The 13,082-nt window shown below is 34.7% G+C and overlaps 1 protein-coding gene across 4 annotated transcripts in view; it reads left to right on the forward strand.

The window, feature by feature from the left end:
• LOC134532845 (myogenesis-regulating glycosidase) overlaps positions 1-13,082 on the forward strand; it is an 80,010-nt gene that overhangs the window by 49,657 nt on the left and 17,271 nt on the right. For 2 of the 4 annotated variants that reach the window (XM_063369823.1, XM_063369842.1), the window contains 2 exons: positions 1,559-1,662; positions 12,658-12,805. In XM_063369823.1, coding sequence (XP_063225893.1) covers positions 1,559-1,662; positions 12,658-12,805 — 252 coding nt within the window. Of the gene's footprint in view, positions 1-1,558; positions 1,663-4,731; positions 4,911-8,468; positions 8,810-12,657; positions 12,806-13,082 lie in introns of those variants that run through there. The other 2 variants (XM_063369851.1, XM_063369833.1) reach the window with 2 other exon arrangements.

The following is a 13,082-nucleotide window of genomic DNA, read 5'->3' on the forward strand; positions in this document are numbered from 1 at the left end:
AACCAGACAGCCCTAGCTTTCAAAGGTTGTTCAAGATATTGTTGCGCCGTACCGTCGTGAAGGTTGATACGTTTACAAAGCTAGACTTGTAGTGTGTATTTAAGAGATGTTTTCCATCGAGATAAGGTAATCTGTTAACATATCATCATTCACATAACAGCACACAAACACAAACCTGCGCACGACAATGCCTTTGCAAACGTGCTTTGTCTATGCAGGTTTAATATCTATAGATAACATGATTTCAAACAGGAATACGCACGTGCCCATTTTTAACGCACACTAGTAATTCTTTCACTAGTGATTATTGCTGTGTTGTCTGTGTCCCGTAGTGTGTACCGGAAAAAATTGAAAGCCTGATAAATGTCAAACTGGTTTGTGTATGTGTGTGTGTATGTGTATGTGTGTATAAGGGCTTGGGGGATGAAAAAATAACAAGTAAATAAGCTTTGCGTCACGTAATTTTATTATTTTTTTTATTTACTTAAATCAAGTTTAGAAAAGCAATCATTCGATTGTGAGTAAAAAAAAACACACTTATAATAATTATTACCTTAAATTATATTCATGACAAGCTTACAAACCAACTCAATGACTGCTTCTCGAAAGGCACTACGATGGAGATGCAACGGAATGTACATGGTGGAGAAAATGAATGAATCCAGATAGAACACACCGATAGCCAGTTAATATTTAATTATATTTTCCACGCTATTTGTGGGTTCTTGCTCTTTGTCACACTACGGACACCTGGTTAACCCAATTATGTGCACAAAGAAAATCAAACAATCATACACACACATAAAATAAAATAACTAACAATAATTTGCTTACACATAAATAAACAGTTAAAATGACAGTCAAAATTACTTCGAGGTCTATTTTCCAATTTGGAAACTACTGTTATTGCATGACGCGAGTCATAATAATACTGAAAATACAAAATAATGCAACCCCGTGATTTTGCAAATTAATTACAAATCCACACCATATGTACTGGTACACCGATGCTTTTAAAGTTGCGAGTTGCCTAGCTCCAAATCTTTTAAATGCCCCAAAATATTTGTGGTTTTTTTTTTGCAAATAATATGGATGTGAGGTGTCCAAAGGAGGTGACCTTCTTAGTTTAATGATTATTACTGTCCCATTCTTTACTGCGCTTAATTTACTCGTAATTTATATACTGTCTTATAATTGCTTTTGATATAAATTTCACTACCCCATTATCCGATTTTCACTGGCTGAGCAAACTCATGTTGCCAATACTTCCAACACTTAAGCCCTTACTGAGTGCATTATGACCCTGACAAATACTGACACAAAATAATCATTTATGTAGGCACAATGCATTTACCACAAAACAATGGTGAACCCAGTATTTTCAATGTGGTGTGATAGAATTTGATCTAGCTCAGCACTAGTAGCTCACATACTGTTATCTAATAACAGAAATAAAATCTTTGGCACTTTTAAATAATGCACTTATGTAATGTTATGAGTAAAAAGGTTAGGATTGTAAAGATTAACATTAATTAACACGTTGCCCCTCTCTTTTCAGTCGAGTCCCAGTTCTTCTAACAATGGTGGTGATATAACAAGTGATGATGATATTCTCAGTGACTTCGAAGGTGTAATTTCTGAAGATGATACATTTTCCAAAAGGTAAGTGTAAATGTTGAAAATAGAGAGGGTGAGAGTTAAGTGAAGGGAAGGGAAGGAACGAGGGAAAGAGGAAGGAAGGAAAGAAAGAAGGAAAGAAAGAAGGAAAGAAGGAAGGGAAAAAGAAATAAAAAAGGAATGATAGAAAGATTGAAGGAATGAAGGAATGCCATAAGGAAATAAATCTCATGTTTTGCTTATAATTTCTCTTCTTTAATGAAAATAATGCTAGTTCAGAGTGTTCAAAATTAAAATAGCATGTTTATATGTTTATGTAATTCTAGTTATGATAAGATGCACACTTAATTTTCGTGTCTGATTTCATAAATTTTGATAACACAGCAGTGTTGCTGTCACACACACAGTTCTTGTCAGTGACCTCCCACCACGACATGTTGTAGGTCCTAGTTGATACCATCTCGAGGGATGACTCGTAATGACAGCAGTCATCATATAAATGTGCTTACCACTTGCATGGTTCCAGACAATCATCTGTTATCACCCTTAGTGCTACAGTTGACTGCCAGTATGGCAAGAAACAATATGCCAGGTACAGAAGACCTCAAATTTATATAAGGGGAAAACACTACGACATAATTCCTTTTTATGAAATTGATGATTTTAACTAGAATCGACTGCTGCTTACTGTTTTTTTTACGATAATGTCCAATTTGTTGCTGTGCACATTGCCATCACTCCGAATGAACTGTAGTGTACTGCTGTGTGAATTAGGTACACCCTGCCACCCAGCCTCCCCATACAGTGAGCTGAACTCGGTCATTTATCTTACACCAGTCGCCATGACAGCAGATCCATAGTTTATACATAACATAGTATTAATTTTTTAACAATTTTTGATGTCTGGTGGCTGGTTGTAACTTGACCTGCGTAATTATTCTAGTGGCCTTTCTACATTATATGTGTGTATGGATGTATGTGTATAAACACACACACACACATATATATAATTATATATATATATATATATATATATATATATATATATATATATATATATATATATATATATTCCATTCACCATTTGCCTACATTAAACTTTCGCTGGGCCTCTGTGTACTTTACCTGACCCGACTCACCATGATCTTGTGCCTTTTGTTCTATCTCGTTAGAGTATTTTGGACAGCAGTAAATATTATCTATCATACCTTCCATGCTTTGCCTTCAACCATGTGTCACAGGAGTTTGCCCAGCATCATCTTGAACATAAACTCAGGTTTTTATCAACATAGTATAATGTGTTCCGTACATTTAATATGCTGTGGGAATCTGTGGCAGGCTTGGTTCCCAGTGTCTTGCAGCCACGTTTCCACATTCCGAATGTCGAAGGGACCTTCGCCCCTCCGCCGTATTTAGACTGTTAAAGTACTGTGACAGGCCGAAGTTCCACATGTAAAACACACCAGTCTCATAAGCCATGTACACCCCTGAACTAGCCTATATTGTATCACTTGGGAATAAACCTGTAATGCCCAAGCTAACATATTGTAATATGCATTTTAAAGTGATTGATGGCCAAAAACCTATGACTCCCAAGTTTGACACCGCTGTCCTGCCTAACACTATCACATGGACTGATCCCACTTCCAGTACCATATGGTCTTCTCTCTATGCTCTACCAGCTGGAGTTCGTGCTGGACTTCAATGACACAGACTGGCGCTCAACACATGACTGTTTGGTTCCCATGACCCAACCCCTTCCCTCCGAATTCTGTTCTAAAGGACCACAGATTATGTAAGATAATTTAAAGTAACAATTAGGTTATATGAATGTTTAAATTGATTCAAAATAAAATAAAACTATAAATACACATTAAAAATTGAAAAATATAGTTTTATCACATCTTAATAAAGTAAATGTACTCTGATTACATTATTATAAAATGATTATGACACATTTTCACTTGCAGAAAGCAGACAATACGAATGAGCAATGTAATGTTCCTTGTAACTGTGAATACAAGTTAAAATAATCTGTTTACATGTGAACACTCATCTTTCTGTGCTCTGTCAGCTTAAGTCTTGCTGCAGATGTTTTATATAACAATACGAATGCAGAAAATGGTAATTATGTTGTTGCATTGGTCTGAATCGAGCTTTTTCAGTAACCACATGGGAAGCCTACGAGTCACAAATCCTTTCGGACACGACCAACTACTTGCCGTCATATAACTTTCACGCACACACACACACACACACAGATGTGTACAATATTTGAAGGAAAAAAAAACACGTGGATTAAAAGCGTGACTTGAAGGTATAAGTAATCTTACAAAGACACGTAATCCATTAAAACAAGAAAAATATTGATTTGAAAATTACGGCAAGAGCTTTGTTACCTATCACTATGTGACAGTTTCTGATTTTAAGCTCCCTGTCATTATTGAGGCAAGCTGTTGACAAGCGCAGCAGAGACTAGCTAATTTTGGCACCTGCGTTACTGCGTAGGCGAATGTAAAAAAGTTTATACATATTAAGTTCAAAACATCCCGAATTTACACGAATGCAAAGTATTCGGGTGTGTAGAAAAGAATTTGTGATTCGTACGTAGGTTTCCCTTAACCACACAACTATTAGTTTGAATGATAAGAAAATGAAACCGCTCTTTCTTGTATCAAAAGTTTAGCGTTCACTTGACACACACTGCGCAAATTATGTTTCCAAACTTTCATAATATTTTAATAATACCTTGTACTCTATGCCTTTGGATGGGAAGTCATGGGAAGCGTAAGATGTACATCAAGTTCTGTCCCTGCCCGAATACGCCCGAATATTCACCTTCCGCCAACCTCGGGTTTATTTATTTATATTTATATTTTTCTGTTTATTTTAATGTAGCTAAACTAACCTAACTAACCGTCCATAATGTTTGAAAGTGTTTTAATATAGCTAACCTAACCGACCACTTTTGATATTTGAATTCATTTTTCCTGCGCAAAAATAAAACAAATCCCGAGGTTTGCCGAAGGTGAATATTCGGGCGTGTTCGGGCAGGGACAGAACTGGATGGACATCTTAGGCTTCTCGGAAGTCATCTGGTTCTCTGGCTACCCGTAAAAAGTGGGCGTGCCAAACTGCCATGTGTTTTTATTTAGATGCGTTTTCAGTTTTCATGTTACATGTGAGGTTGAAGATTCTGTGTTGTTGGTAAAGAAGATTTGATTTACAAATGGTGTAGGGAAATATTTGTACAGTGTACGGACTTGTTAAAAATATTTAGAAATGCTATTTTTGTAAGTATTTTAAAACACCGATATTTTTCGGTCTAAATTCAATATAAGAGAAATATCAAGGTCAAAGAAAAAGTATTAAAAATCTCAAACAAAAATGTTTAAAAATCTGTGTCTTTATAGTCCATGTGTATGAATTGGTTAGAAAATAGACACTTAAATGAGACAATACCAAGTAATGGGTAAAAGAATACTACGCACCATCATCTAATATTATTTTACTGTCTTTAAAAGTAGCTAATGTGGGAAGTGAATGCAAGATACCGACCGCGTCACTTCGTCCGAATCATTAGGGGCGCGAGTGTGATGATTTTAGGATTAACAATGGCTCACGGTCCGGTGAAAAGTAAAATTGCTGTTGCTTGTTTTTTTATTGCTTGACTATTTTTAATAGTGTAAATGTAGATCTTCTTGTCATTACCAATGAAAAATTTTCATAAATATCTTACGTCACGGCTTTTTCGTAAAGTAAAAATAAAAATTACAAAATTACTACAAAATTACTATTTTGCTACTCTAGAGACATTCCTGTATTTACCTTGGAAGCAACATTAGTCAATTCCTACAAGTTTCTGAGAAATCACAGTTTTTAGCTCACATTTCAATACCTGTGCATTGCCTTTGCCGTAACCATTAATTGTTTACCTGTGTCGGTGTGTTTGTTTGTTTGGATGAATTTTATTCAAATATTGTGATTGGTCAATTGCATTAAAAATACTTTCAATCATTGTGGATGGTTGGCTGGGTTAGTATAGCTACATTAAAATAAACTATAAAATATTTCTTACAGTTGTTTAGGAATTACCAATTTAAGATGTGGTTTTCCTGACCTAACAAACTGTTCACATGATTTCACAGTTTTTTAATGTCGCTATAGTAACCCAACCAACTGTCCACAATATTTTAAAGAAGTTTTAAAGCCCTAAAGTAACACAATTTCACAGTTTTTTTAATGTCGCTGTACTAACCCAACCAACCGTCCAATATTTTAAAGTATTTTTTCATTGCTATCGTAACTTATGAATAATTTGGTGCTATTTGATTCAAAACACTACTTTAAATGAAATGTAAACAAAAATATTACTTTCTTAATTCAATTACATTTGAACAAACAACCAACAAACAAAAAATATAAACATTAATATTTCCCTACAATACGCCATCATATTAACTATTTTTTATTATAAAACAATACATCTGTTGACTAAAGTTTTCCAAAATAAACACAGAAACCGGTATGGGTAAACAATAAATGGCAGCGGCACTGTCCATGCTCAAGTATTGTAATGTAAGTTGGAAGTGTAATTACTCATGAACTATTACGTACTTATTAACACTGTTTTCAGGGTAAATACATGAACGTCTCTAGTGTTCGAAAATAGTATTTTCATAATTTTATTTTAACTTTGCGGAAAACCTGTGACGTAAGATGTTTATCAATTTTTCGTCAGATGTATAAGTAAATAAAAAGATAAGTTCCGGTCACGTTCTCCACATGAAATCGATGCGGCTGCTTAAAGAGGTTGCAAGCGTGTCCTCTGTCATTGACACTATTTTCAAAAATATCACCTGTGTGCTGCTTTTAATCACAAACCAGTTAATCTCTACTGCTAAGGGGTCGTCCATTAATCACGTGATGTTTTTTTAGCAATTTTTTAACCCCCCCTCCCCCTTAGTGATTTGTGGTGAGGTTTAAGACTACCCCCCCCCCCCCTCCCCCCAATAAATCACGTGTATTTTTTTTTGTACAAAATATTTTTAAAAATTTCAGAATATTATCATTAAATATAGGTATAATCTAATTTAATTCTGGAAAATTAAGCACAGTGATAAAAATGTCCAGACACACATTAAGGTTGCAGGTTTATTCTCACTGGCATAAAAATAATAAAGGAAAGGCTTATAAGTAGAAATTGCGCGAAAAAAATTAATACACGTGATATCGCTCTACACCCCCCCCCCCCCCCCCCCCTTTTTTGTGATATTTCGTGATTTTTCCCGACCCCCCCCCCCCCCCCCTCCCTTTTCGAGGCTCACGTGATTAATGGACGATCCCTAAGACACACAACAGCTGCATCCAAATGCTAGCCCAATAGAGTCCTTAGCTAAGGGATCCACTAGTAGTGCATCGTAGTTGATGTGACCATCTTTGCTTTTCTTCCGAACTCTCACAAGGGATTCCAATGCATCCCTACATGCGTCCACTAAATCAAGTTTCTAGTGATGTGACACTAGAATCCACTAATGTGTCCCTCCCTACATCCATTAGCTTCGGAATGAGTTTTCTTTTGTTTCCAAATAATAGTACTTCAGATTTTTGGCATAAGATTTGTTAAAAATTTTATAAGCGTAAGTGATAAATTAAATAGAGACAAATAATATAGACATTAATGAAAATAATAGAAATTCGAACTTAAACTTATAGGGGTATTTAATCCTCATAAGTATTTTTTTTTTTATAATTTGAGATAATGAAACTTTTATTTTGATCACTAATATTTATAACATCCATGCTACATTATATTTTTTTAAATTGGGTGTTATTTACATTTTGCTGAATATTCGTAGCTATCACGACTCAAAATGGCTACTTGAACTTTAATACGACCAACTGACAATAGGTGGTGCTAGCAGTAAAAGTATTTGGATACTATCCATCCCTTAGAAATGCATCCTTTACATTGTGGCTGCATTTGCTAAGGGATGTAGGGATGTATTTGCTGTGGTCGCATCCCTATGTATTCAGATACAGCTATGGTGTTAAAAGTGACTTAATCAATCACTACAATTGTAAAACAACCATTATCAAAACATATCACTATCAAATAACCACAGCAAAAGCCATTTTTTAAAGTAACTTGTCAAAATATGAACAACAAAAGTGAAGTATTTGACTTCACACTAACTAGTCATCCACTATCGATTTTGGTAAAAGAGCAGAATCACCGGGTTTTTTTTTTTAAAATTGAAAATACTAATTTAAACAACTACAGATGTCTCTTGACTATCCCCAAAAAGGTCGTTCTAAAATTCCCAGAATCGTTAAAACTTGGTACTAACTCATGTTCTTGTATACATTGATGCTTTTGTACATGAGTAGCAGCTTCTAGGAAATTATGTAATTTCAAAGTGAAAAGTTACGTCAGCTACATAAATAATTCGTAAAATTTTTTCAAAATATTTAATTTCTATGATTTTACAATTATTAATGTAGACGACCTAACCGAACACACCTTTCACTTTTGTTTTTAATTTGCCCTATTTCCCTAAAGCCTCTGTTACATGCAGGATTAAAACACAGTATCATTTACTACAGGATCAATGTATGTTTCACAGGTTTATGGCGTCAGGATCAAGTGCGCAGGAAATATTTAATACTTTGATGCATTCATTATACAAAACAAATAATGCCAATAGCATAACAAAAATGCAAAACAAAATAGTGTTTGGGTGGAGTCCATGCGCGACAGAAATAAATGCCAAAAGCATAACAAAAATAAAAAAAATAATAATGTGTGTGTGAAAAAAATATAATCTTCTTGCTTATTAGGTATAGATAGAGATAAATTACTAATATTTTTGATGTGACAACGTCTAATAAATCAATGAACGCTGGTTGCACGCACGAAAAATTGTCCCACTACGGATGTGTCCTGTTTACGCATGTGTGGCATCTCTCTGGCATGTTGCGGACGGTACAGAGAACTCGGCCGGCACGTGGTGGCGTACTGTTCAGGTTTCACCCCGCCATGCTGCAGGGATAGGCGGGTTGCGCCGGTTGGATCACGCCTGCGCATGTTGCCACACACGGCTTGGGGCCGACGACAACATAGCGGGGTTCGAGGTTATTGTTGTGCACCGCGCCACGGGAGTATATTCTCAAGGAAATGGCGTTCTTACAAGTACATATTATTTTAATTACTAGTGTAAATCAGTATATTTAAACAGTGTTGTATGAGTATTGTTTTAGCTGTGTAACTAAATATTTATTGCTGGTATACTTTTCACGCTTTAGTTTGACATTGGTAATTATTTGTCATGAGTTATTATTTGATCAACTAAATCACACACCGTATTATAGTTATGAGCCCACGAGCGTGTAAATATTTCGAGTCCATCAGAGAATGTGCTAGTTAAAAGAAATTCAAACAAATATCGTGTGTGGAATATTATTAATTTATAATATCTGAAACAATTGTTTCCAATATGGCCTCGTGGCTGTCCGGTTAGCATTGCTGACTACCAATCGATAGGTTGACTGATCAAATCCCGGCGGCTGATTTTTTTTTGTACTTGTAAAAATAAATACGGCGCGCACGACACTTCAAAAATAATAAATATATTTGAATTAATGAATGCAAATAAAAGTAAATTTATTAATTAAATTCTAGATTTCATTTCACTCCTTCTTTGTAGCCATACAAAATAGTAATAATTCAATAAAAATGATTCAATTTTATTCATAAAAGTATGCACAGGTAGATTTTATCATACAAAAGATAGAAAAATTTAAAAAAAATTTCTCCCTCAAAGAATATAATATTTTTAATGCCTAAATGGTTTGGTTGTAAAAACCTATTACGGCTCAGTCTCAGGCCGAATATGATATTTCATTTTCTTCTGGATCAATCATTTCATCAATGTTTTGTTATGACGTTCTCACGTTAAACTCTTGTCCGTAAACCAACTTTACAGACAACCAATTTTTTTTATTGAAGAAGCGATACTAATTTAGAATATTAAGGATGCAGGTATGATCTCAAATGATTTATTATTTTTAGGTATCATGATAAATCATGATCTCCAGCTGAATAAAATGAAAGAACAAAAAAAAAAAACACTCCAATCGAACATAAATTACACTTACAAAGCTAACCTCAGAAGGTTTATGCCTTTTTTTTTACATTTTCAGTCATACTATTCACATAAAAATGAAGGAATTCTAATAAAGTTAATTGCATAAATCAATAACTTTTTCCTCATGAATAAATAAATTGTAGATACTTTAAATAAAATAAAATAAATATTGTAGCATCAATTGTTAGCCGTTACAAATATTGAGTAGAGAAACAGAAGCAGTGTTACAAGAAATATTTTGCATCTCTGCTACGTATTTTCTACCACTTCCCTGCTGTCTCCATTCCGGCCATTACAACTAGCATATAGCATCACATGCTACGCTACATACCTATCTCCCCCTCGTCATCTTCCCATCTGATCGCTGGTCCACGAGTTGAAGCACTCTTCTTCTCTACCGGTTCCCCCACCATGTACCTACCTCACTGTTCCCCTCGTGCAATGAGAATTTTCGTAATGCTCGAAATATGTAGTCCCAGCAGCAAAGAAGTTTCACTTCGAAAACATACACACATCATTAACCTATTTGGAGGGGGGTAAAGAGCTTTCACCCACACAGTTATTGACTTGGTGCTATTTAGTTTAATGATAAACTTTCATGTCCATGTGCATTTTATTGCAAATATGATTTAGTCGTAATACTCTATTATACATACTACTAGCTGCCCGATCCAGCTTCGCACGGTTGTATTAATTGGGGAGGGGGAGGGGGAAATGAGACCAAATCTCTTATTTACAGTTATAATAAATGAAATAAAATGAAAATTAATTAATTTTGACAAAAATTTAATACAATGCTTTGTAATGTACCGGAGAAAAAACGAATAGCACCGATGGTTTCCCGACTCTCAAGTACGCAACGTTGTCATGGAGACGAAGTGCCCACTGTTTCCCGGGCTTAAACACCAATCAACATTGATGATCAGTTTATTATTAATAATAAATTTTTAAGACCATTGATCGAAATAAAAACTACCCTATCTCTCAAGTTGGAAAAAATTACACATAAATGCCCATTTTCATCGAAATCAGTTGACTTGGTGAAGGGGACCTTTTTAGAAATCAGATGTAGTTAGTAATTGTCTTCTTAATTTGAATAATTTATATCACTTTCAAATCCCGACCTACTTTGTTCTACCAGTGTATAGTTATTTACCTGTATATATCTAAAAATTGGTGGTCTGTATTTAATGAGTGATGAGGACTACACTAACAATGAAATAGTCGTTGCCATGGAGACGAATGAAGCATCAACAATGCTACAGCCGTTGCCGTGGTGATTTTCTGCCAACTCATACATACATCACATTAGAAAACTCTAAAATTATAAGATTAAGACCATTAATCGAAATAAAAACTATCCTATCTCTCAAGTTGGAAAATATTACACCTAAATGCCAATTTTCATCGAAATCGGTTAAGTGGTTTAGGAGTCCATTGAGGACAAACATTGTGACACGAGATTTATATATATTAAGATTAGTAGAATAAAAAAAGGAAATAATACCATGGTGTAATTTTTTTCTTCTCATTCGCAAAAGCCTTTATTCTGAACCGTTTTCAGTTTTAGCTTGGCCGTAAAATACAGCTAGTTATACCTTTGAATTGTCTTTGTGAGTACACACTACCGCTACTAATATTATCTAATGTAATGCACCTTTTATGGGTTCATTGCAGGGAGAAGTTTTGAGGTTTTTATCAAAAAGTTTCAAATAAAAATTGAAAAAAAAAAATATTTTTTTGTTCAACAGGGCTTCTCTTTTAGCTCCTGGAGAGTAGGGTGAAGAGCAAAATGCATCCAGGTCAAAAGAGTTGAAACCTCCTTTTAAAAACAAAATAGGTAATAATTTATTTATTTTTGTTCTAAAATATGTGCATAAATATTTAAAATGGATTTGTCTGTACATGGACAACATGTTATGGCGTACACATTTAAAAAGCTGTGCATCCACCACAGACAGGCAGTGCCTGCCAGTGATGTTACATCCAGAGGATGATGGGCACATTGGGACCTCCCATCATCGAAGGAAAGATCAAGCTTGCTTTTCAACCAGGGTTGGCTTATTTAATCCACAATGTTTCAAAACATGGGCTAAACTATGGTTTGTATAGAAAAAAAAGAAGTGTGTTTTTAAATGTATTTGTGAGTAAAATATCTTAAATTTTTTTAATGAAAGGTCTAATTCCACTCTAATAACAAAAGTTTGGTCATGAAAGTTTATTGTGATTTTTTGGAATAAAATATTATTTACTAATCAAGATCTTATCATTTAAATTATTTGAATGTATTGTAAATCTTAACCAGCTAAATAATCCTCTAAAATTAAAACAAAATATTAAATAGTTAATTCCTATTCTGTGGGGAAATACCCTTTATGTGGGAAACACCCAATCTATGGAGAATACACATACACACCAACACCAACAACACATACATATCCATATATATATATATATATATATATATATATATATATATATATATATATAATTATATATATTTTCAATTCCATTTCATGTAGTTTTAATTATTAAGATTTTCATCTTTTTTCAAGATTTTTTTTTAAGTTTGATATATTGATTGTGTTTGTCTTGAGAAAAATTTTGTATTTAATTTTTACAGATATTTATGGATACAGATGCAGGAAATCAGACTATTATGTTCATCTTGTTAATATTTAAAGTTCAACAAACCATCAAATTAAAAATTATTTTCTTGTTCAGATGTCTGTTTTAATGTGTGTGAGTATCATCAGCATCTGGATGATGATAGTCGGTGAAATAAAAAGTAGGTATGAAATCAAGTTTAAAGAAGAAAGTAGTAGTACATAGTTCTTTGTTTTGAACTGCAGCTGTACTGTCTCGCCAAGACATGCTGGGATGTGTGTTTCAGTGTGCCGTTGCGCAATTCACGCCGCAAGTCGGTCCTGCCTCCTGGTGGGCTCGGCAAGAATGAGCTGGAAGTGTTGGACGAACCTTCTCCGCAGGCCTCCATTACGAGCGTCAACAGCATTTCCAGTCTGCTGAGGGAAAAGCTGGCAGTAAGTCTGTGCAATCTGTTTGCAAAAGAAAATTTGTGTTCTCTGGCCACATGTGGGGACGTCGCTGCTGTGGGAAGCCAAGGCTTGTTGCAATTTGCAGTGGCGTTCTTAGACTTTACTGGGGCCTAGGCCATGTACTTTGGCAGAACCCTAATATTTTGGAGAGAGACCTTACTGAAAGTTTTGGGTGAGGGGGTAATGGAATAGTGCCTCAATGGAGGGGAATTGGGCTTCCTCCCCGGGAAACTTTGAAAAATAATCTTTTTAAAATATAATA

This window comes from Bacillus rossius, chromosome 1, assembly GCF_032445375.1.
Source record: "Bacillus rossius redtenbacheri isolate Brsri chromosome 1, Brsri_v3, whole genome shotgun sequence".
Taxonomy (NCBI): Eukaryota; Metazoa; Arthropoda; class Insecta; order Phasmatodea; family Bacillidae; genus Bacillus; species Bacillus rossius.